Below are 27,696 nucleotides of genomic sequence, written 5' to 3'. Positions count from 1 at the left end.
TTATTTTACTGCTTTGGGCAAACCGCATTATATCGAGGGTACTAAAAATTTGAAAAGCTGGTGGTTTAAATATATTGAATTAAAAGGATATTGGACATTAAAAAAAATCCTAAAAAATCTTCTGTTTTCTTTGTCAGACTAAAAAGATTTCCAGACTACTTCTTCCAACTACTACTACTGACCACTTTAAATTTACATTCAACATGTTAAGTTCTATTACAAGTGGATAAGTAAAATTTTTTTCTCTTTTTTTTAAACTTATTTCAAGACAGTATACTTATATTAATATGCAAACTGTAATTAATTCAGTTATTACCTGATCTACAACATAATCAATGTCAATATCAAAATCAGGTCCTGAACAAAGATGAACATTATCAGGAATATCATCAGAAAGATTATCAACAGATGTTTCAGGAACATTAAACTGTAATGACCATATTAATTGTGGTTTATGGTGTTTGATCGGTTCAATAGGAGGTTCATCTCCTACATTCTCTTCCTCCTGATCACCTGCTGCAGCAGATTCCTAAAAAAAATTACATTAAATAATTAGATTTTTATATAATTAATCTGTTGTTAATACCGTAAGCAAAATGACATTAAAAATGAATCCATTCTAAAATAATTAATATAATTAAAAATAAATATGAGTATGATAGAATAAATGAATAACGGGCTACTTTCAAATAACCATATCAAAGAAATATATATAGCGATTTATAAAATTTTGATTGCAACTCAATGAGACATTTGAACTAAAGGTTCATACAAAAATTATCAAGAAAAGCTTTGCTTTTTTTAGTAATATATAAAATGAAGATTTTCATCTAGATTTATGTGCCAAATATATACTAAAAATAATAAGCACAAATTATAGAGGGGTTTAACTACTAATAACAAGTGGTTTCACAAAGAATGCAGCCCTAAGATAAGAAGGTAGTAGTCATGCACAGGTAAATTTTATTTCTCCTTATATGTCACTTGGCAACACTGTATTCAAGGTTAGCAACTTGTAACATAGAAATGTCCTTCTTATACACTAGTGCTATACCAGTATAAATTCATCTCTATTGTATTAGCTATGTTGTTTTCTAAAGACGAACGTGTGTTTATTATTGAGACTTATGGCTTGTATAAATCTTAGAACAAATGAAAGACGAGTTTTTGGATAAAATTTTCCAATTTTTCAGTTCCTAATAAGTTGACAAATAAATTTGATTAATTAATTTTGTTGAGACTCGAGTGCACATGATCAGAAAACCACAGGGTTGACTCACATAACAGTAGAAGTTCTGTGTGGAAGAACGTTGTGTAAATAGTTTTTTACAGAACATATGAAACCAAAAAGTGCTTTCCTTTTATTTTTTAAAACAAAAATTTCTTCATTTTTCTATTAATTTCTTTATTTCAAATATTATTAAATGATTATTAACAAAGCTATATTAATTTTGTTGTTGTAAATAACTATATACGTATCATATAAAACCACATAATTTTTCCCTAGAATATTTAGTATAGCATTATTTTACTTTCGGAGAATAATATCAGGATGACATTTTCCAAAAGTTATTAATTAACATTTCAAATCACTTTCAGGCGTGGGAATTAAACTTTCTGAATTATTCTATATAAAAATGGTTTTGTAGTTAACTACTTACTGCAGTTTTCTTAGTCTGTGTAGCCTGAGTATCAGTATCAATTCTATCAACAGTTCCATCGCTGTACTGAGTATGAAATAATTTTTGGACAGCAACTGCTAAATCTTCCTGGGCAGTCTTTTGTTGTTTGCATGTCATGTGCACAACATCTGTAAAATTAAATGATACTTTTATTTTCATAAGCATTTTTGAACAATTATCTGATTTTTCAGTAATATATATACATTATAAATCTTGTGTATACCTATCAGCAAAATAAGTAAGTGACACTTATTACATTAGGAAAATAATTTATGAAAATATATTTCAATATTTTTAACAATCAGTCACTCTTTCATTTGGAACAGCTCTCGAGAAGGCTGTAAAAGTCCCAAAAAATTTAATAAAATCGTTAAACATTTGTTTAAAAAACAATTCTTTTTTTTTTTATAAGCTGCTCTCAAATCATCATTAATGACAGAATTTAATTTATACTCTTTTACACAAGCCATTCTTAAAACATACAGATTCATTCATGCAAAGCTAATGAAAGAAATAATACAAAAATCACAATTGTGTGTAGTTGTTTTTTCTTGAATATCTGTTAACAAATGATATGCTAACTACTTATTAGTTATATACAATGGAATTCTGATTATCTGAACACTGATTTTCTGGATGTCTAACTATCCAGACTGCTTACATCCACACTAGGCAAGTTAAAAAAAATTAATATACAATTTAAAAAACTAAAATAATACTTTTCAAATTAGCTTTGGTTCAAAAGTTAATGTATTTTAATTGATGTTTGTTTTTAATAGGTTTCTAAATTGACTTTTAGCCCAAAACATGTGTAAATTAAGGGCTAAATAAAACTAATAATAAAATTAGTTTCTGAAAACACTAATGGAAAAAACACATTTATTGGTCAAGCATGAAGTATAATATTTGTTTTTATTTTGTTATGCATATAAAGTAGGTTACAACAAATACAATCACTATTGTATTCTCTGCTTTAATTTTCATAACTTTATGCAGGATAGGCTGTGTAATTTTTATGATGTCATAATGAAATTATACAGTTGAACTTGCCAGGATATTTTAAGTCCATACCATTAAATTAACTGATGTTGAAGAGTCCCATATACATAAATTAATTTAATTCTAGTGTTGCAAATAAATGTGTCTATATCATTAGGTGTCTTATCTCTGTAACAAAATGAAAATCAGTTGTTTTCATCAATTTACTGATACGGACTGGTTGGAGTAACAAAAGAATGCGATTCTACACAGATTCCTTCTTTAAAATGATACATGAACCTCACAACTACAGAATAACATTAAAGTAAATACAAATTTCTTTAAGAAGAAATGGTGTTTTAAAGGTATGCTTATTATTGAATGTTATACTACATTTCCTTCTTTAAAATGTACTGTAATTTTTTGTTAATTTTTAAGAAATTATATTTTTACAACACTGTTTTTTTCTTCAGTATGGTTTTTCTTAGTTTTTCAAACTGTAGGGATAATAAATAATGTTTATTTCACTCATAAGGTTTGTAAGTTTTAATTCATTCATAGCAAAATTCTATTCAATGAATTCTTTGTGATACACACAGTATGTCTGAAAAGTTCCCAAACTAAATTTAATAAAAATATAAAGATAAAACGAATGTACTCACATTAGCCCTCTACAAAGAACCCTTCTCTAGTGCAACCCTGCCTTCAACTGCTTGATGCAAGCTCTTTGGATGGCCAGAATGTCATCAAAAAAGTGGTGTTTCTTCAACTTGAGTTTTGGTCAAGTTCAACAGAAAATAGTCAGCTGGAGCCAAGTCGAGTGAATAGAGGGGTGGGTTAAGACAGCGATTTGATTTGCAGCATAATGATGTGTTAAAATTGTTGCCATGTTTGCCAGGGCATTGTCATTCAAGAGAGTCATTAAACTGCCTGGATCCCAGTATTCATGTATCAGGCATTTCATTACTTCCAAACAGAATTTAGAATTCATGGTTTGACTAGTTGGAATAAATTTATGATGAATTAGGCCCTTTGAGTAGAAGAATGCAATCAACATTATTTTCACCTTGATTTTTGCTGCCTGACTTTTTCCGGACTTTGTGCTCCAGGACTCAACCAAGCAGCGGATTGACACTTTGTTTGCAGATCATAAATGAAGCACCGATTTTCACCCCCAGTTACAATTGTTTGCAAAAGATTCAGATTGCTTTTGCCAGTTTCAACTCAAGTCTAGAGTGCAAGAAAGACACCTGTTTTTGTTCATACCTTTCAGTGGTTCATTCTTTTGTTAGAACTGTATGTACTGTGTCTTTACTGATGTTTAGCTCTTCTGCTATGGCTCGAAGGATAAGAAGAGGTGTTCAAGCAGGAGCGTGCACACTTTCCCAATATTTTCATCATGAACAGCTGTTGACGACCTCCCACTTCGTTCATCGTCATCCAATGACTCTCTACAGTCAAATCACTTCTACCACATGTATGTTGTAGTATGAGCTGCGGCTTCATCCCCAAATGCTTTCTGTATCATAGAATAAGTTTCAATGAAAGATTTTTGAAGTTGAACACAAAATTTTATCGCGCTTCTCTGTTCCATGTTGTGAGCTTGCACAAGGTCACGTGAACACAACAAACGGTTAAATATAACTTGAGACTGGAGTGACTAAACTGATGAAATTTTATTCACACACTTGTCTGACATTGTACTACACAGTTCCTTTGTTGTCAAATTGATGGCGGCTACTTGTATGACTACAGAAATTTAGTTTGAGAACTTTTATTGTGTATTACTATATTTTTTTATTACTTTGCAAGTATACATTGAGTATATTTTTAATTTTACTGAAATACATTTACATTTTATATTTTTGTCTTTTTATTAAGCGTGATACCCATTAATCATTAGAATATGTTCAGTACATATGATAAATGTTTTTTTAATTTTCCAATTATCTAGATTCAGCCTTGTAAAGGTAAATCCAGGTAATCAATGTTCTACCGAAACTAGTATTATTATTGATTCTTCTGCTATGATGAGTGTTTTATGAATGTTTTAGAGCCATAAATTTAACACTTGTACATCTTTGAAAAAATGAGGAGCTGAAGTGGTTTTCAATAGTTTCCTCATCGAGCTAGATGTGTGGTAGCATATCAGGATTCCCCAATCTTATCAAAATGTAGGTGATTCAGCCCTATAACAGGGCTGGAAAAAAATATGGGTGCTGTTCACACAGGGACTAGCTGAAAGCAATCAATCATTACTTTTAGTTTTGTTTCTTGTACTAACTAAACCAATGATTTTTTTGGTAGAATCATTGCATAAGCTTGACTGGGGTTGGAATCTGAATCTTTCTGCATAAAAGATGACATCACTCAATCACAGAGATAGATTATTTATAACTAAATCACTACTTAAAATGCTGTAAATGAAAAAAACAACCTTTTTTGGGAATTTTTTGTAATGTGCATTTTTAACACATGCACCCTCCCCACACACATATATATCACACACACACACACCACACACATATATATATATATATATATATAAACACACACACACACACACACACGAGGGTGTTCAGGTCAATCTGGGACCTTTAACTTTTAATAAATGTAGAATACACTTATGATAGTAAAAAGTACTTTTTCTCTATGTTATCTCCTGCTACATTTATCCCAGCATTTCACTAGTGCCTGGATTCCCACAGTGTAAAAGATTTGTTGCTGCTTCACATCATCGTTTCTGTTGAAATGCTGGCCTCCTAGGAACAATTTCAAGGGCCTGAACAGGTGAAAATTGCTGGGAGCAATGTTCAGATTACAGGGGGTGTGGCAATAACTCCAAGTCAAGATCTTATAGTGTGCATGTGATGCAGTGGGCTGGATGTGGTCGTGCATTGTCTTGCAGTAACAGAACACCTTTAGTGATCACACCAGGTTGTTTTTTCTTGAGAGCATTGCAAACATCTTGAAGAACTTCACAGAAGTAATCATCTGTTAACATTGACTCCATAGGGTAGACATTTTTTTTGCAAAAGCCTGAGGCCATAACTTTGGAGGCTCCAAACCACCTTGACTGGGATCATCAATCATTGATGTACGGCTTTCTTTGAAATGTTTCATCACTCAAATATTTTATTCCAACAGTACTGTGCAAGGAGTCGTGAATAAATCTCACTGGGTTTTAGATCTTCCTTCACGAGAAATTTCATTACAAAGTGCTGTTCCACATATCCATTCACTACACTAGATGCAATGTTCTTTACGTTTGTGTTTTGCAACTACTGTTGTTTAATGTTTTAATGTCGCTTCACACCAGTGTGCCATGCGGTAATAGCTGACACTTGTAACTTATGTGTACAACCAACAGAATCAGGGAACAAAATTCCCAGATTGATGTGAACGTCCTATGCATATTTGAAAAGAACGTAGATTTTAGATTCTAAAATGCTAATTATTTAATATTATCAAAAGAAAGATACAGGATATATAAAGAGATGAATATAGAAAAATCTGTTGACATTTTCACAGAATTTCAAGATTGGGAGCAACAATCATCCCAATTTCTCAAAAAATAAAAAATCCTCCTCGTTAATCAAGCTTTAACAACACGTTTCATGATTTTGTATTAAAATATTAGACTAATATACAATAATGTAAAGTTTCAAGATTTAGGCTTAAAGTTTTACATATGTTATATCATTATACATTTACAGCTTCATGCAAAATTAAATTTAACATATGATAACAAAAATTAAATAATACAAAATATTTGATTTTGATGATCCTTAGTTATATACATATTTTAACTTAAAATATCATAAAAAGGATTTTAAATGAAAATAAATAAATAATATTAAAAATAGAAAGACTAACAGAGGCCAGAAGGACATGCATTAGTTGAAGGTCCAACTTCAATAACAGTGATAGGTTCAGGTGAGCCCTGACATGGAGGAAACTGCAACAATGTCAATGTTTCCTTCTCAGCAGGAAGTATTGACCTGTAAACATTAAATAAGTAAAAATTAATAGAAATAAAAAAAGAATTATAAAAACATAGACAAAATAACCTGATCTAATAAAAGCTTTTTTGTAAACTGCTTACAATAGTTGCAACCATAATTATAGAACACAAAAAATTGTATAACTTGCTTAACTATTTTGATAATCTTTTACAATGATACTGTTTTTGTAAAACTGGATTAACAATAGGTACTCTATTGGAGAAGTAACACTCATGATTTCACTATTTCTACAGCAACATGAAATTGTAATGCGTCTGTGGCCAGCAACAGCCACATAGTTCAAATGGTTACACTTCTAGTAATTCCATTATCATAAATAACATTTAATATAAAATTTGTAATTGCTAATTGAAATTTCTAAAAAATAACATTACAAACAATATATATGAGGTGCGATTATAAATTAATGAGAACATAGTTCTATATGAACTGTCATTTTGCCAGAGTTCTTTTTCCCATGCAATGGCAGCATTGTCTTTAATGTATATTTACACTTTCAATCATATTGAACAAATAGTTCACACAATAGTAGCAGACAAGTAATTAGGATGCACTTTAATTTTCAATAAAAGAAACATCGCAGATCAACTGTTGGCTGACATTGCTGATGACTTGACTAATTCAAACGTGTCCCTAACAGTTGATAAAATATGGGTATACAGTTTTGACATTTAAACGAAGCTCCAATTATTCTGATGGAAGCTTACTGAAGAACAAAGGCTGAAAAAAGCATGCAGATTTCGCTTGAAAGTTAATATTCTACTTAACGTCTTTTTGTTATTATGATCCACGATCCATCATCCATTATGAATACTTCTTATAATTTTGTTACGTCAACAAACTGTACTGCTTAGCAGTTTTGTGCTGTTAATGTGAGCTCACAATCCACTATTAATTTATAATTATCTAGCCAAAAACAATACCATACTGATGCTACAGCCAAGATATATCCTGTGACTTGTTCTTGCTACTATTGATTTAAAGAAGATTATAAGGACTATCACTTGTAACAATAGATGAAATAAAGAAAAAGAATTGCAAAGTGAAACTTTAGATTATATAAAAAAAAATGCTTTTCTACAAATTGTTTTTAGGATTGGAAGAAATGCTTGCATAAGTGTGCCACATTTCTGGAAGACTTTTGAAATTCTTTGAACTATAATATACTTTTAATTCTTTTTAACTATAATATTAAAAACTGTTCATTAATATAATCACTAAAGTATAACCTGTCAGTAATAAAAATGCCTCTTGATACACCAATTTTTGGTGTTGATTTAAGGAATGCTTTTGGAGCATCAGCAACACCAGTTACAAGATGCTGTGTCCTAAGTTTTTGTTGATTTGAGATGATACCGTTACATCTTTTACCACCACCTTCTATATCACCGATGACAACACCTTCAGCTGCTCTTTTCAAATAATAGACACCACCGAACACAGCACAAAGTCTGAAACATTAAAATTTCAAGTTATATTAATTTTATATGGAAAATAATTTATTTTTAATAGTTTATATAAGATAGTTAATAAAAATAATCTATGAAAATGTAAATAATATAAAACTTAATTTACATAAAAAGAATTTCAAATTCTTGAATTCATTATCAATAATAAAAAATACTACTATATGTAGGCTATTTATAAATTATAAATTAACCTATGGTCAGGTGCTACTAACAAACTGGTTTTGATCACAACATAGTGGATACACAGTAAACATCAGCCAAGCTGATAATCACAGACTCAAACGATCGCCATTTTGTTCCATAGGCAATACAGAGGCGATTTTATTGCAAGGTACCTAACTTCTTTTTTTTTTCAAGCAAAAGAGAACATTTACAGCCTAAATCCACTGTTGGCTGTTTATAGTTTACAGTAATAATGCTATGAGTAATGGTTCTTTGAGAGAATGGTGCAAACAAATTCAGGGAAGGGTAAACTAATATGCACAATGAGGAAGGAAGAGTGTAACATCCCATTGTCAATGAACTTATTCAAAAAAACTCAATGCTGGTACAGTTACTGAACTTAGTGAATTTCAGAAAACGTAAACTTTTCCTCAAATTTCAATGTCTACACTTTATGGAATTATTACATAACAGATTGGGATTTTGAAGTACTGTCATGATGGTACCAAAACAAATAACAGATGTTCACGAAACAAAAAGACTAAGAGCAACAGTGACTTTTCTTCAGCAATATGTATCAGAATAAATGAAGTGAATTTCTCGACAGTATTGTTACTGGGGATGAGACAACGATCGGTCCATTGATGTAGACAAAAGAATGGTCCAAACTGTGGATGCAAACATTCTGAACAAGCCTAAAAATTCAAACAAACCAATTAAAACAAAAATAAAGAAAATAATGACTACTGTGTTTTGGGTCTGTAAAGGAATTTTTTTGGCAGAATTTATAAAACTAGGTACAACAATAACCGCAGACATTTATTATGAAACATTGACAAGGCTTAGGAAAGCGAAATAAAATAAACTGTAAATGATGCTAATGAAGTGGTTGTAGCTAAGTATGCAAATTTAAAATGTGTTCAAACTTTATCTAATTATTTATTAGCAGTCATTGCGCATTTGTAATTAATATTTTTCTAAATTTTCAGTTTTATTAATATAAGGTTGTTTCCAGATAATAATATGATGCATATTAACATAATAATTAAATATATATATATATATATGAATTTAAAAACAAATGTTTCTAATATTTTATATATATAATTTTAAAAAAAAATATGTTTACACTTTTTTTTTAAAAAAGCATTTTAAATACATTAGTAAATTAAATTAAGTTTTTGTTAAAAATCTAAGTTATCTTATTTAAATGAAATTTACACTAATAAGTGCATTCTCAATTGAGGATACTTAAAAAATAACTTTACATAATGAATAAATTTTACAATTTACTACAACAAAAGAATGACTTGCAGTTACCTGACGTTTTCATTTATAAAAAAAAGTCATTTTAGTTAGATTGGATTTCAAAGAAGGGAGTTTTTGCTATGTTAGCATATATTCAAATAGCGCTACATTCTAAAAAAAATAAACTTCTTTAATTGTGACTGAATATGTCTGACAAGACATTCACATTCTAGAAATTCTTCAAGTGTGTGTGTGTGTGTGTGTGTGTGTGTGTGTGTGTGTGTATGTCTGAATGCAAACTCATCTTTAAACTATTGTTTTGAAAGAATTTTCATTTGATCAATCAAATTCTAGCTAGGTTTTAATAAAAGATACTAGCCAATGAAATCTATTTGATTTGGACGACTTTTGTTGTTCTGCCTATTACACATTTCAGATATCTCTCATATGTCTGGTGTATGAATAGTTAACAAGTACACATTTAAACGTAAATAAAAAACAGTTACCTGCAAAAACACTGGGGTAATTCTCCACTACCGTACATTGGCCACAAGAAAGGTGTGTTGCCATAACGACCAAGGCTGTTTAAAAACTTCTGCGTTCTAGCAACACCTTCCATGCAGGGTGTTTTTTCAGAGGCCATAGCAATAGCATAAAGAACATAATGTTGTAAATTAGGAGTTAATTTTTTTGAATTCAAATATTCAACAAACGGTTTATCTTCAAAACCTGTATAAACAAACAATAATTAAATGTATGTAGCTACTCCATGACAAAAGAATAATTAGGACAGCAAATAAAAGAAAAATAAGCAAACATTTGATTAAAAGCTCTGTTAATTAATATTCTTCTTTTTTACAAAATAAAATACAAATTCTACTAAATATTCTACTTTACTAAATTATTTTATAATATAACAATAATGGCAGGAATTTCTTTTTCCTTGCATGAATTCATGGATACTGGGTCATCTGTCACCCTGTTTCCATTTCTGGTATTGTGTTGGTGGCACCTTCTAGAATGCAGATGGTTTATTTAGGAGACGATAACTCATGGTCCTAATAGAATTATAAAAGGATTCTTGTTACCTTAACTTGTGGTTTGCAAAAAACTAGTGGCTGGATTGCCTACTGGGTAAAACAAGGCTTTTTGTTTTATTAAAAAATAAATCTATAATATCTAGTTAGTTTTACAAAATGTATACATTGAAATTTTGGTAATATCCTTATGTATGAATTATTTCTAAAACCATATTTAGATTTTTTGGTTAGGGGAAAAATACTGTCTAAACTAACTTTTTTATTCTTCACACTAATAGTAATACAGTTCTCAATTTGGAACATAATACTTTTAAATTTATAGAATGCTTTAGTAAAAAAAGAAGGATTTTTAAAACTTCTAATGAATTCTTTAAATACAGTAACCCAACATACAATTTTCTTACCTACCAGGTTTTAGAGTAAAATGTATGGAAAACCTTTTTTGATAATAATACATTTTTTTTATAATAATAAATCTATCTTTCTTCCCAATGTGAGAAAAGTCTTATTAATCAAATTAATTGAAGTATTAATTAAAACTTTATATAATAGAAATATTTATCATTGCTGTCATTATATTAAGCATAAAAAAAGTTTAAACATAAATGAAAAATGATATCATGAAAGGATGTATTGACAATATAAATATTTTCTTATAATAATTAATGTATATTCAGAAAGAAAAAAAAATTACCTGTAAATTCAGTATTAGCATCAGGTGGGTTTTCAATACACAATGTCAACAACTTCATCAACATTCTTTTTTCAACCACAGATACATGTTTAGTTGCAAATACATCAGCACGAGAGCAAGGAACAGGCTCTAATCTATTATCCAGATATGTCAGAACACGTGTCACACTTCGAAATTCAGCATACCGAGCAATATTTGATGATATAAGCAGTTCCACAAATGCACTACGAGCAAAAAGCAGCTGTAATCATAATAATGCAATATATGTAGAATACAGTGACGTTGCTGATACACAGTTCAATAAGAGATGATTCATCATTTTTTTGCCAGTAAGTGTGTGTCAATTGAGAATTTTATTCTCTAACAATTGTTAACTCTACAACGAAATATTGCAAATTTCAGATTACACATATAATTAAAATACATATAACATATATTTTAGTCTCTTCATAGGAAAGTTTCAGTACATTTCAAATATCTGAAACCATGAATAGTAGAATGAATCCTAACTTGTGTATATAGTTGTTTCTTGTTCATATGAAGTGCGAAAATTTAATTCTTATAAAAAAACATGTGCAGAACTATGAATTAATTACTACTGTTGCATTATTGTAACGGATGATCCACTTGTCAGAATTCAGATCTTTTAATGTGAACAGTATCTAATTGTTTGCCAAATCTCATACTATTCACACTTGTGTCGCCATGTTTGTTTTTTGTTCCCACATCTAGAATCATTATTCTCATTTCATCAATCTTATTCATTTCCCATTTTCAGAACATCCACACCATATACCGGTTTTTATAGCTCCTATATATATTACCGTAGAAATTTTACAATTTCAAAAAAAAATTTGATGTGAAACAAAATTTGATGTATAGTTGTTTCTTTCTGTAATGTGTTGTGTGTCAGTTAATGTTTTGTTTGCATTAATGATATTGTATATTTTTTGGAATTTTTTTGATAATTCATATTTACATCAAAGTTTAAACACAGATGTTTATTATTTCCATAAAAGTGAACTAAATAAATAATGTTTAAGTACTAATTAAACTGCGTACAATGATGATTACAGATATGATTTCAACTGAATAGTCACACGGTTGATGTTCATACATGTTTAGTGCGTATGAATATAAAAGCCTGCTTGCACGAGGCAGACAGTTGCTGTGCAGGGCATTATATTAATTTTTTCTCGTCACATTAGATTTATTCAAAAGCAAAGTATTCTCAATACAGAGTGTTTAATTATTTTCATAAATAGCAAAAAGTCTTTACAAAATTAAAATTATTTTTTTATTTTATTTCAGACAATTTAAAAAAAATTTAGCAAATATATAAACATTTCTTACTGTATACAGTACAAAAACAAATCATTCATACTTTTATTAATAGATTACTATTACACTCCCTCCATCAATAGAATCATAAAATGAATTACCATTTTATATGAATAAAGGTTATCAAAATATTTCATTTTTAGTCATATTTATAATAGGTATTTAATAGTGTTTATTATTATTATTATTATTATTATTATTATTAATAGCTTAGTTAAATTATACTTATTCAAATTTTTGACTAATATTTAATACCAATGTTTAATTTTCATTTTCATTGAACTGATTTAGTTCAATTCTTGGTGTATACTGGTTCAAATGGTATAATTTTTTCCTTCTGTTATGTGTAGCATGTCAGTTATGTGTATTAATGAAATTTGTATATTTTTTGCATTGGCAGAATTTAAATCCATAGTTAAGAATAAAAAGCTCTGTAGAAAAAGAACCACTGCAGTTTTTTTTAATTTTTAAATCTAAATCAGTCGTGCTCATTCAGCATACCAAAAAAGTATAAACAATATTCAAAACCAGTTAGTGGATTAGACAGTTTTGATCAGGGCGTTGTAAGAAGAACAGTTAATGGAGTTTCTAACAAAACAAAATGAACTGCCTACATTATGTAAAATACGTGAAGAACGCCAAGAGTATTCAATTTAATGGTTCTACAATTATGCTAGTAGCCAACTTGAAAGAGTTAGGGTTTAAGGGGTGTAAAACTGATATGAAACTTTTGTATGAGAAAGAAAACTCTGGTGGAAGAGGATAGAATAAGAAAAATGACTGATTTTATAAAAGAAAAACACCATTTGATGACAAAAATTGTGATCAGATGACAGTCGTGCAAGACTGTCATTATATAAGTGCCGATTAATAATGGCGATCAGTAATCATAATCTATGCTGAAGGAGAAATGGGGTTAATTTCCAATGCGATGTTAACTTGGAAAATGTGGTCAAAAAGCAGTGACCATCACAACAGCTTCAACAACAATTTCATGAGGTGGGCACCTGGAAAATTAATTCCTGGTCTTCTCGCCCCCCCCCCCCCCCTAGTGATTGTTATTGATAATGCATTCTAGAGAAGACTAAAGTGACATGATTAATTGGTTAGAAAAGAATATATCAAAATTACAATAAATACATGACAATAAACCTGGTGTTCTGAGACAAATCAGGCCAAAGAGAATGAATGAAAAAACACAAATAATGCTGGGTACCAAATAATTTTAACGGAAAAAGAAATTGCCATTTATGTTAAAAATAATGATATTCAAGAAATTTAGATAAGAGTGTGAATGTTAACTGGAAATTAATGTTAACGAATAAAATAAAAATACAAAAGTTCTTAAAATTCATAGAATTGTGAAAACAATAATAATAATAATAAGGATGCAACGCAAAAAATTTGCAATCATATCATAGGAAGGAAAGAACTCAAAGCAAGAAATTATTAAATTTATCAACAAATTTTGTTTCCTACTTTTTGTTACTGTAATAATTTCATACATCACTTTGTAACACGTTTAAACTTGTACCACAGAAAACTTAAAACAGCAAGCATAGTTTAAGAATAATTTTATGTTCTCTGGAACACTGAAAATAGGCTGCATATTAACACTGTAATGGCTTTTTTTTTCACATATTCAATAATTTTCACTCTAACTTTAAATAAGGATAAAATTGTGTACTGTGCTTCTCAGGCACACTGTTAAATGTGAGAATAGAATTTCTATTAATAATAACAGTAATCTTTATGTAGTCCATAAAGCAAAATTTCTAGATGTTTATTAGATGTCAAGTTCTCTTGGGATTGGTTTTGTTAACAATAAAACAAAATTGTACTGTTTTGCTGTGAAGTGCCTTAGGACATTAAGCTTGTAAAATTATTAATAAACATTTACTATGCTTACGTGTATTTCCATATGTAGTATATTCTCTCTTCGGCTCCATCAAAAGTTTTCAGGATATAAAAAAGGACCGCCAAATCATTGTTTAACGGCCTTGAATATGAATCACATACAGATTGATATTTAGAAAATTAAATATATTAACTTATCCTAGCATTTATATTTATGTATATGCAATCTTTGTTAAAAAGAACAGTCACTTAATCTTAAAATGTAACAATATAAACCTCAATTAAATCAGATAATAAAACGCTTTTTAACTCATCATAAAGGAGTTATGTTGTAGTTATATTTATTATGCTGCATAATAAGGGCTTATTATGCATCCATTACCTATATTGAATTTCCAAACCATTTAAAAAATTGGATCTTTTCAACTAGAGTGATGCACAGCTTAAACATTTTTCTATAGAAGTCAGGTATTAAAATAATTAACATATCTGTACTTAGTTAATATTAAATGTTAATTAGACAAGGTTAGCGAGTGAAGCGAGTATAAGTTATATTTGATTTTATGTTATTGACAAACACATGATGTATATCAACATAACCTTTCTTTTTTCTTTTTCTGTTTAGCCTCTGGAACCACCATAAGGTATTACTTCAGAGGATGTTATGTATGAATGTAAATGAAGCGTAGTCTTGTACTATCTGAGGTCGACCATTCCTGATATGTGTGGTTAATTGAAACCCAACTACCAAAGAACACTAGTATCCACGATCTAGTATTCAAATCCTTATAAAAGTAACTGCCTTTACTAGGACTTGAATGCTGGAACTCTCAACCTCCAGCTGATTTGGGAAGATGCATTCACCACTAGACCAATCCCGTGGGTTGATCAACATAATCTGACCAAACATAACCTACACTCGCTAACCTCATCTAATTAACATTAAATATTCAAATTATATACAACTTATTAATAACAAATGTGATATTTAAACTAAGTACAATAATGTTAATTATTTTAATACCTGAACTCTGAAGAAAAACGTTTAAGTCTGTGCAGTCCAATACTAGACCCAAACAATTTTCCCAACAATTAATTAAAATACAATTAAAAAATTTTATTTATGATAAAAAATGTCTTTCTGTCGTGCATTTTTAATTAACTAATTGAATTTTTCTATAAATCCCTGACTTTTCTGCATCATGTTCATGTGCTCAAAATTTTTTTATTACAACTTTTGAATTGGGAATTATTTTTTATATTTTATGTATTTCCTTTAATATTTCATACAGTTATATTTTATGTACATTTTATGAACCTTAATCACATATTTTTTTTTATTTCATAATTAACTGTGTAATTTGCAATGTTGCTGTAATATCAAGATTTACTATATTTCCCCTTAATCCAATCAGGCAAATGCTGAGCAATTCCTTTTATATTTATCCATAGATCAATGCATCTATCCGTGATATATCTATGTAATGTATTATTATGTATCGATCAAAATTAAAGATTTATTTACAATTATATAAAATGTTAAAAACAAATGAAATGTATTATATTCATAAAAATGTCATCACTCCTATGGTCCCACCCAGGTGAAGTATTATGGTAGTTATACTGTAATTATTATTTACTTAAAATATTCGCTGCTGCAGTTGTAATACAAAGGTGAAATGATTTTTGCACCATGTTGTCTCAGCATAGGCTAGAGGAAAGTGTAGTTAATACCTTCAGAAGCTGTGATTGGGATAATGAGTATGGTGTAAAAATATACTGTATTTTAGTTTTAGTATTCTCTTTGGAATATTATAAGGAGAACAACAAAACTTAATACGAAAGGTCATTATTACAAGTTGACCAGCATGAAGATAAAAATTACAAAAAAAAAAAAATGGTCAAGAATATAATTTTGCTTTTTAAAGCCCTGGAGTAGATTTCAGGCAAGAGTTTTGTCATCGTATATGTCTCATAAAAGTACATTAACTTTCACAAATATTTTCTGAAATAGTCATACATCAGTTGAAATTAAATAAAATTTACCTTAGGAGCCAAATCCAAATTAAATTTACGATAAGATGTTTTAAGCTTATTCTGACTCCAGTGTTTAGATTCTGGTGTTTTAGACTTGCTATCGGCATCGGCAGATTTATCACCATCTCCAGAGCCAGATTCTGCACATTCTGATGCATCACCTTCTCCACCTTCTTTGGCTTCTGTTTGCATATCTTTTGTATCTTTCAACTGTCGTTCACCAAGTTCTCTGTAAATTTATAAATGCACGATATAAATTTATTTATACAACAATCATAAATTAATCTTTTCGAAATCCCATTTTACATATTGACTGAAATAAAATGAATAAATATATATTATTATTGATAACAATTTTTCATTTTAAGTCCACTATAAATGAGCTTTCGTAAGATACATTACTGTTTCATAAGAAACAACCTAACAAAGAATTGGCAAAAGCTCAGCACTGCTGAAGTTAAGTTCAACTGCTACATAAGTGATGAAGTTGAAAATTATCAATAGTGTTATATCGTAATATTTAGACAAGTTCTTGTAATAAATATTCCATTTATTAGATCAATAAAAAATCATAAGTTTGCACAAAAACTAAAACCTTGCATTAAGGTATTGTATCTTAAGCTTTCACAAAATATACAAACAAATATCTAAAAATATTCAGAATTATTTAAATGAGACTTTTTTTCTTTAAAGGAATTCAAAATTTTGTCAACCCTGTAACAAAACTTAAAAATGACCCATCATGATCATACTTTATTTATGAAAAAAGAAATAAGAGACTGAAAAAATTATGGAACATAACAATTATGTGCCTGTTTTCACTAACTTCAGTAATCAAATTAAAAATAATAATAACAATGTCATAGAAGGGCATTATTTTGGAATTTTCAAACTTGCTTATAAATTATAAGTGGCAGAAGGAAGATGAAGCAAGATTTTTTAGGCATTTTCACACATTTTTTTATTTATGAGGCTTGGCTGATAAAATTTGCACACTAGCATGCCACATGGAGACAAAAGGTACTATTGAGTTACGCATGGCAGCACATGATAGCTAAATTCCCCCTCTACAAACCTGCGATAATGTGTTGTAATCCATTAACCAGTATATTTTCAGCAGCAGTTAAAATAGAGTAGAGTATTGTCAATATGTCAACACAGTTAAAACAGCTTGCAGTGATAGAATTTTTAACAGCAGAAAATGTGAATCCTACGAATCTTTCATCGTCTAAAAGCGGTTTACGACAGTGAAACTGTTGACAGGAGTACTGTGAATAGGAGGGTGTTGAAATTTCGTGATGTAAAGCTGGTGAAGCGACAATTGAGGACACCTCGCAGCAGACGACCAGTTTCTGTGAGAAACATCGAAAGGAGGTGGACGATTTACTTCAAAGTGACTGATGAATCATCCAGCAATGCATCGCTATTCAGTTAGGCATATCTAAAGAACAAGTAATCCATAGTATCGAGAAATACGGTTACTGTAAAATTTTTGCATGAAGTTTGAGCGTATTCTGCATCTGCCATTCTCGCTGGATTTTGGCTCTTGCAACTTCCACTTCTTCCCTCATCACAAGAGGGAGCTCAAAGATAATCATTACACCACAGACAATGAGGTGAAGGAAGCTGTGGGCACTTGGATCCAGGAAAGACAGCCAGAATTTTTCAGTGACTGAATGCAAAAACTTATTACACATTGGGAAAAATATGTGTAAACAGGGATTAAATTGAAAAACAAATACTGCATTTTGTAGCTAAGGTATTGTTGTACTTTTATTCATTTTTTATTTCATTCCAATATCTCTTTTCATTCCATATGCTACACATATATGTGCAAAATTTATCAACCGAGCCTCGTATTTTTTGAATCAATTTCCTTATATTTGGGCAACACCTTCTAGGATAACAGTTTACAGCAATCCTTTCCTTCTGTAATAATTATATTAATTGGTCTAAAAAAAATATGGAAGAGATATAATTAAGAAAATATAACTTAAACGTTACTTATTAAAAAATTAATAAAAAAAAACATTAATAAAAATACAATCAGTGTATTTTACTCACTCAGAGATATACCATTTCTCATCAATATTAAATACAGTTTTAAACTGGCTTCCAGTAGGTGTAACTGTTTCTCCTTCGCTCAATTTGGGTAAAGACAAATTTTCACCTGAAGATGCATCTTCTTTACGACACTCAGACAACCACTTCTGAAGTCCATCAAAATTAAATGCGGCCCACATACCACCGTAATATTCATTTCTAAACAAACACAAAGAAAATAAAATAAATTTCTATAAATAGTAATAATGAAATAAATTATAATGTTTTTTCCGATGACAAGATAACTGAAAAGCATGTGATATAAAATTCCATGATCTTCATGCTTTGTCCTAAATACATAACATTTTTTTAAAATTAATTAAAAAATGCCAAGCCTGAGCAGAGAGTTGAACCCTATACTTTTTCACTAACAATCTGTATGGAGGTTGATAAGATAATATGATTCAGCTGACAGTAAATCAGATTTTACAAAAAAGGTTATTTATGCTATTGATCATTGCTTTTAATAAAAATATTACTGTTATTGTTACACTGCATTCAATTTTTTAAAATTATCTTCTATTTATTTAACCGGGAAAAACGTACAATGAGTCACTATTACCTAAGGATATTCCTCTACAAAGTAAAAAAGGATTTATCAAAATGGTAAACATACAACATTCTTTTTTTCTGATAATGTTTCTATATTCTCCAAGCAAATGACTTAAGACAGAACTAATAACCTTGCTCTATTTACCCACCAGTTTTGAGATGCCAACTCAAAATTAACATCAATGCTCCTATTTATACAAATTACTGTGCCAAATTTGAAGATTTTCAACTAAACCAATCCTGAGCTATTAAATCAAATATATGCCAATGCATATATAAACAGAATTTATCTCTAATTTTTAAAGTTTCACAAAACCCTAAGAAAAAGAAAGAAAAGCACAGTAACTGTACTTTCCCAGAGTTATAATATAATAAAATAAAAATGCCAAATATATGCAAGGTCAAAATGAGAACCTCCTACTAAAAAAAAAAAAAAGAAGACTATTGAGGTGCAAAAATTCAAATCCAGGGCTCACTATTTTTTTTTGCATAATAAATTTTTATAATTAGAATTTCAAAGTAAAAAAAAATTAAATATATAATATGAACAAATATTTAATTTTCATATCACACATTATCAGAGATGTTCATATTTGTTAAATTTCTTCAGACAAAAATGGATTGGGCATCCTGTACTGAATGTTGGATGATTGTTAATAATACAATACAGGATTTCACTTGCATTTTCATGGTAGCAGGTCACTGACATTAAGGAGAAAGAGACAGAGAGATAGAGAGTAAAAAAAGGATAAATAAAGAGGACTAGAGGAACACATTACTCATATATACACATATACACTGATAACATGAACACACTCGCATTCTAAACCCACTGTTTTGTATTAAAAATGATTACATTGAAATGTGAATTATAAAGAATCATTATGATCTAATATCTTTCTAAAAAAAGAGAAATTTTTTTCCGAGTAAATCAATTTAATCGTGCATAAAATAAAAAATGTTAAAGTAGTTTTTTTTTTGTATGTTAACCATTAATTGAAGCATATTTTTGTAGTTTCCATTACTATTCAGATTTTTAATTCTGAGGCACTATCATATTATTTAAAGAAAAAAAATGTTTAATGTTCAAAAAGTAAATTAGATAAAGACCTGATTGTGTGAAAATACTGAAATATAAAAACATGAACATTACAAAAGAGAATTAACACATTACCCTCCTTAAAAAAAAAATGAAGTATTAACTAACTCTTGTAACAAAAAATCCTTATCCAGAAATATAAAATTATAACACTATTTTTCTTTTGTCTTCAGTCATCTGACTGGTTTGATGCAGCTCTCAAAGATTCCCTATCTAGTGCCAATCGTTTCATTTCAGTATATCCCCTAACAACCTACATCATCCCTAACAATTTGTTTTACATATTCCAAACATTGCCTACCTGCACAATTTTTCCATCTAAATGTCCCTTCCAATATTAAGGCGACTATTCCAGGATGCCGTAATACATGGCCTATAAGTCTGTTTCTTAACTGTATTTTTCCAAATGTCTCTCTCTTCATCAATTTGCCACAACACCTATTCATTTGTCACTTTATCCACCCACCTAATTTTTTAATATTCTACTATAGCACCACATTTCAAAAGCTTCTAAGCTTTTCTTCCAGGTAACCTGATCGTACAAATTTCACTTCCACATAAAGCTACACTTCGAATATATACTTTCAAAAATGTTTTTCTGATGTTAAATTAATTTTTGACGTAAGCATATTATATTTGTGACTGAAAGCTTGTTTTGCTATTTGTTATTTTATATTGCTCCTGTTTCATCCATCTTTACTAATTCTACTTCTCAAATAACAAAATTCTTCTACCTCCGTAGTCTCTTATCATCTTATTTTTATAATTCATGGTACATCTACTATTTATTTCATTACTTTCATTTTTGTTCTTGTTTATTTTCATGCGGTAGTTCTTGTGTAGGACTTCATCCATGCCATCCACTGTTTCTTCTAAATCTTTTTTACTCTCAGCAAATTACTATACAATCAGCAAACTGTAACTTCTTTATCTTTTCATCTTGCACTGTTACTCCAGATCTAAATTGTTCTTTCACGTCATTAACAGTTTCTATGTAAAGATTAAAAAGTATAAGTGAACAACCTTGTTGGACTCTGTTTTTTATTACGGCTTCTTTCTTATATTCTTCGATTATTACATGTTGCAGTACCATGTTAAAACAAGAAGATTTATGTGCTTCTGAATACTTATCTCACCATAATAAATGTTTAAGAAGAATCTTTCCATTTACAACAACCAAAGGTGACTACAAAATACAACAACCAGTATAAACTAATTAACAAATTTTAAAATTCTCTACTACTGTTAAAAGGAAACATTATTCTAGTTTTAGCACCACCTTTATTGAATGTTTAATAATAAATTAACAAAAAAAAATATTGACCAAATTGCAAATAAAGAAGAGAAACTAAAGGTTTTAAGAAACCTGTAAAGATTTAAAAGAGAAACAAATAACTGCAGAAGATATTAAAAATTATCAAAAACAAGAAAGGATTTTGGAATACTTTCCTTCTAAAAAAAAGGAATAAAATGGACACAACAAAAAAAGAAAAATAGAATGAATGCAGAACATGTAAGGAAACATTAAGAAAAAAAAATTAAGCTAAATCCGTGGTGTTATGCTAGAATATCAACCTTTCATTTCACAGATCCCAGGTTTAAATCCCAGTAAAGCATGGCAAAATTTTCCATGCCATATTCCCAAGCACAAACTTTGAGCGTATGTAATGAATTATCCTCCCTCTCCAAAAAAAAAAAAAAATATTGGACCTTGGTTTGATCACTGGCAAATATCAAGTATCTTCACTTATCTTTATCATGCCAAATAAATAAATAAATGAACACTAAACTGATAGATAGCCGTTTGAAATAATATTAGCACTAGTAATTGCTTAAAAATCTTCTCAGCTTCAGGTTCAACTGCAGATACAAATAGAATTTTTACATTCTATAATCTTTTCTAATTTATTTTCCTTGCTAAAATGCATTTATACAAACAGGACAAACACTAAAATTAATAACAATAAAAAAAATATGGGATAATATTTAAAAAAAAAAACTCTTTGTTCCTGCTAATAATAAGTACGTACATATAATAAAAAAAAAAAAAAATCAATTTCAACAATTTTCTAAAGAAAAAAATTACGATCCAATAAAAACTTTCACCAAAACAACACTTTCTCATGACATACTATTTCCTCACAAAATTTAGCGAGAAAGTACAGTAAAATAGATATGTAATAAGTAATAGTAATAACAATATGTAATAAAATCTAAAAATAGATAATGAATAAATAAATATTATATGCACTCACAAATAGTTACGTATATCAACTTCTGTTTGGTTCCATTAATTCAGTATTAAGAAATATAGTGAAATCTTACAGTTACAGTTGACTATAAACTGTTTGAAAAGCTACTACAATCAGTTAAGCGAAAATAAATAAAATAATAATCCTTTACAGTATTGCTTTAATATCATTTATAATTACATTAAAAAATTTAACAATTTTTTATTTAAAATAACAAATGAAATAAATATAGTAGTACCATTTACTTTCTATATTTTTACACTACAATTAAGAATAGTAAATAGAGCACATGTATAAATACCACTGAATTAATAACAATATTTATCTATTATAATATATATTTTTATGTTGTTATATTCTTCTATGAAGCAAATGAATTAAATACTTTATAAAATTTTTCTAAGCTGTAATAAAATCAATGAATTACCCCATATTTCTATTTATAAATATATAACAAATTTAACTGCTAACACATTGATTTTTAAAAATACAATCGTTTAGTAGTACTGTAAAATTATAATTTTAAATAAACATAAAAAAGAGAAAAAGAAAGAAATTAATTTTAGGTGAATACAAATACAATTTGCTTATTTTGAATTATTGATAAAAATAAATTTTATCATAAGTAAACACATAAAATACCACCTTTCAGCACACTGTAAAGTAGAGGTAGATTTCACAGATGCTAAGTAGGGGATAAAAAAGATTTCCACCTTAAAGTTACGAAAAACTTCAACTTTACTCAATACGACAATGGTTGCATGTGGAAAAAAGGTTCACATGTATAGCATATGACAAGCCCCATCTTCTTACAATTCCAGCAACATTTTGGTCATCCCTTACCATAACGGTTGGTCATTTCAAAAACAGTTTCACATATAAGTTTTAGGTAATGTTTAGAGGCCTAACGACCACTTCGAATACAGATTCGATACAGTGCTTATTAAGGGAGGTATGATTTTTTTTTTGTCTTCGAAACCCCATTTTTTCCAACCCCTGGGCAAATGGTTGGCAATATCAAATAAATAGATAAGTTTTAGGCCCTTATCCAAAGAATAGTAGGAACTTTAAACGAATTCGACATTAAAGTTATAGCGATATTTTGTTTTTTCGAAACAGCCCCCCATTCGGATTTGTGTTCTTTTTATAGACTCAGGTTAATTTTGGGTTTCTTTTTGGGGTTAATTAATTCAGTACATAAGTTTGAAACTTGATTATGGGAATATGTAATTTAAATTTTTAGCATATGAAAAATGCCATGTTGGTCGGGATAAATAAGAATTTAGATCATAAATAAGAACTTAGATTTAAAACTTTAAATGATTTTTAGTAATAAATTTAAGCAGATTTTGTAGTTGTATTGAGCAAATTTTTAAGAGCGGTTAATTTTCAAAAATTATAAAATCGCAGTACGAGTATTTAAAAAGCGTTTCATATAAAAGCTTTTACTATAAGAGTGATTAAAAATGAAATTCACACTTTCAATAGCTTATTAAAAATTTATTTTTGAAGAATTATTACTTATACGATTATACAGAAGAATTCTTAGTTAATTCCATAGTTTTTATTTATAAATGTTCAATGTTAGCACCGTTTGTAACAAGAAATTATCCACACGGTAGTCGAATTCGTCCGAAACACGTGAAAGCATATGCCGGTTAACGGTAGCAACAGCATTTGTGATGCGCTGTTTTAAGTCGTCGATATAAACGGGAAGAGGCGGTACAAAAACTTTACCTTTTACATAACTCCATATAAAGTAGTCGCAAGGCGTTAAGTCTGAACTACATGGTGGCCAAGCTCTTAAACACGATGTTTCCCTCACTTACACGGCCAATCCATCGTCAGGGAAGGTTTTCATCCAGATAATTTCTGACCTGTAAGTGGCGGTGAGGTGAAGCTCCATTTTGTACAAAAACGAAGTTGTCGCCACTATCTTCCTACAATTGAGGTATTAGCCGTTCACTTAACATGTCCAAATAAATAAATCAGATTACTGTCACTTCGTGAAAAAAGAACGGCCCGTACACCCTTTCACGAGATACAGCGCAAAACACGTTCACTTTAGGGAAATCGCGTATATGTTGTAAACTTTCTTTTGGGTTTTCTATACCCCACCACCTCACACATTCTCATATTACGTCTATTAACTTTTCCACTAATGTGAAACGTACATTCATCACCGAAAATTTAAGCGATGAAAAAAGCCATCATCACTTTCAACACGTTTCTACAATTCCACACAAAAATGTTTACGTAAGACTTTATCGCCTGCATTTCAAACGTTTCCGCAGAATTTTCCACACAGTCGGTTGCGGAATTTGCAATTCTAAACTTGCTGATCTAGTCGATTTGTCTGGGCTACGTTGATACACATCGCCTACACGATCAATTTGTTTTTTTGAAACAGGAGGTCCCAGCACTTTTCTTTTTACACAGACAACCTATGTTTTGAATCAGTTTATTACAATCAATTATTGATTTTCTTGTTAGGAGGTGATTTACCATATTTAGTTATGAAATGTCGCTGCACGACAGTAACAGATTTGTTTTGGCTAATTCGAGCACACACAAAGCTTTCGCTACTGCAGTAACTGCCATCTTGCCAGATTGTTAACATGACACATCGATCAGCGACATTAGCAGCAGAGCAGCTATTAAATAACGAGACTAATGCTACTATAGAAGAACTGCACATGCGCCAAAATTCGTACGACCGAGATCTGTGTAGCGCTGTAAAGCCTTCTATTTCGATTGTTGCCACTCCAGTTTCTGTAAACATATTAGTCTGGCCGTGGCCTTCGTTTGGATAACTGTTTTTTTGTTTGCCGAAAAAATAAGTGTTTTATTAGAGCAAAGAATTGTCGTGAAATTTTATATGAAACTTGGAAAAACGCTACTGAAACTTATCTTTTATTAAAAAAAAAAAAAGTATATGGCAATAAATGTTTATCACGTGCGTGGGTTTTTGAGTGGTTCAAGCGTTTCCAAGATGGCCAAGAAGACGTTGAAGATTATGCTCGCCGGGTCGCCCATTCGCGTCAAAAACGGATAAAAAAATTGGTAATCTGATCCGATCTGACCGTCGGTTAACTATACTTGTCTTTATTCAAGGTTCTTCCTAAACTCCGTGAAAAAATAAGAAAAAAACGACCCGAATTGTGGAAGAACAAGTCATGGGTTCTTCATCAGGACAACGTACCGGCTCACACTGCATTGTCTGTCAAGACGTTTCTAGCGACGTATAACATTCCAGTGTTAGACCATCCGCCTTATTCGCCTGACCTTTTTCTTTTTGCTGTTTAGCCTCCGGTAACTAAGGCTCAGATAATACTTCAGAGGATGATATGTATCATCATCATGTAGTCTTGTACATTCTCAGTTCGACCATTCCTGAGATGTGTAGTTACACCTAACCACCAAAGAACACAGGTATTCACGATCTAGTATTCAAATCCGTGTAAAAATAACTGGCTTTACGAGGACTTGAACGCTGCAACTCTTGACTTCCAAATCAGCCGATTTGGGAAGACGCGTTCACCACTAGACAAACCCGGTGGGGTTTTATTCGCCTGACCTGGCACCATGTGACTGAACTGTTCCCAAAGGTCAAATCTGCATTAAAAGGATCAAAATTTCAGACCGTTGAAGCTGTAAAAGAAAAAGCGGCACGCGTCATGAAAGAGCTCACAGAAGAAGACTCCAGAGCACTGTTTCGAACAATGGAAAATTCGCATGGAGCTTTGTAGGGATAGAGGAGAGGTGTACGACGAGGTGTGATCAAAAAATACGGTGAATGAATTCTTATAGCGGCAACTGCTGACGCTACATCCATATGCTGTAATTTGTCCAATAGCGTGATCAACTGAGACAGGCAGGGAAAAGTTGTAACACGTTCGAGCTTGCCAGTCAGCTGCCTGAGCCGTTACGAGTGAGGTTGTGTTTATCGTGCCTGTCGCGCAACATGGATTTTGAACAACGCATTAACATTAAATTTTGTTTTAAGTTGCAAAAGAGTGCCAAAGAAGCTCACGAAATGTTAGAATCGGTGTACGGCGATAATGTGGTAACTTTGAAGACTGTGTACAAGTGGTATGGCCGATTTAAAAAACGGAAATGAGTCTGTTGAAGACGAGCAGTGTGCGGGAAGTCCAGTAACCTCAAAAACAGTTAAAAATGTGCAAAAAGTGGAAACAATGGTTCGTTCAAACAGGCAAATGACTATTCGAGAGCTATCAGAAGACCTTATCTCGTATGGATCCGTTCAAAGCATTTTAATTAATGAGTTGCAAATGAGACGAGACTGCAGATCCGGACTTCATGGCCAAAATTGTAACTGGATATGAAAGTTGGGTCTATGGCTATGACCCTGAGACCATAATGCAGAGTTCCCAATGGAAAACCAGTTCATCTCCTCGCCCTAAAAAGACACGTCAATTAAAATCGTTGTTGCTCGTGGTCATGCTCGTTGTTTTTTCGATAGTGAGGCCATAGTGCGATCAGAGTTCGTTCCAACGCGAACAACTGTAAACTCTGAAATTTATAAGGTCGTACTGCAACGTTTGCAAAACGACGTACGAAGAAAGCGACCAGAAAAATGGACAAATGGCTTCCTTCTTCACCACAACAACGCGCCGTGTCACACCTCGCTTCTCATTCGCGAGTTTTTGGCCGAAAAAAGTGTTCCTGTCTGCCCACATCCGCCATACTCACCGGATTTAGCACCGTGCGACTTTTGGCTCTTCCCAAAAATTAAAACTGTGCTTAAAGGAAAACGTTTTGACACCATTGCTGACACTGAGAGGGCCACGACCGAGCAGCTGAAAGCCCTTCCGAAAGACGCCTTCCAGAAATGCCTCCAGTCATTGAGTCAACGTTGGGATAAGTGCATTGCTAGCCAAGGACAGTACTTTGAAGGAGATTAAATCGAATTCTATATAACCTTATTAATTTTTTTAATAAAAAATTATTCACCGAATTTTTTGATCACACCTCGTATATTGAAGGGGGATAATAACTCAATATGTATAAATTTAAAATAAAATATTTTACAGCATTAGTTTCGTTATTTAGTAGCCACACCTAGTACACAAACATTCCCCGTAAAACTATACACCATTCGCATGCACGTAAGTTTTTAAAAGCTATCGAACGTGT

The 27,696-nt window shown here is 30.6% G+C and overlaps 1 protein-coding gene across 1 annotated transcript in view; it reads right to left on the bottom strand.

Annotated features, from left to right (window-relative positions):
* Rep (Rab escort protein) overlaps positions 1 to 27,696 on the bottom strand; it is a 50,820-nt gene that overhangs the window by 9,870 nt on the left and 13,254 nt on the right. The window contains exons 3-10 of the mRNA XM_075379135.1: positions 18,598 to 18,795; positions 16,543 to 16,762; positions 11,299 to 11,539; positions 10,071 to 10,293; positions 7,915 to 8,136; positions 6,537 to 6,661; positions 1,662 to 1,810; positions 317 to 529 (exon numbers count right to left, since the gene is read on the bottom strand). Of these exons, the coding sequence (XP_075235250.1) occupies positions 317 to 529; positions 1,662 to 1,810; positions 6,537 to 6,661; positions 7,915 to 8,136; positions 10,071 to 10,293; positions 11,299 to 11,539; positions 16,543 to 16,762; positions 18,598 to 18,795 (1,591 nt within the window). The remainder of the gene's footprint in view (positions 1 to 316; positions 530 to 1,661; positions 1,811 to 6,536; positions 6,662 to 7,914; positions 8,137 to 10,070; positions 10,294 to 11,298; positions 11,540 to 16,542; positions 16,763 to 18,597; positions 18,796 to 27,696) is intronic.

Source organism: Lycorma delicatula, chromosome 11 (assembly GCF_047948215.1).
Source record: "Lycorma delicatula isolate Av1 chromosome 11, ASM4794821v1, whole genome shotgun sequence".
Taxonomy (NCBI): domain Eukaryota; kingdom Metazoa; phylum Arthropoda; class Insecta; order Hemiptera; family Fulgoridae; genus Lycorma; species Lycorma delicatula.
The sequence above is the reverse complement of the archived record's forward strand: the minus strand, read 5'-3'. Positions and strand labels throughout refer to the sequence as shown.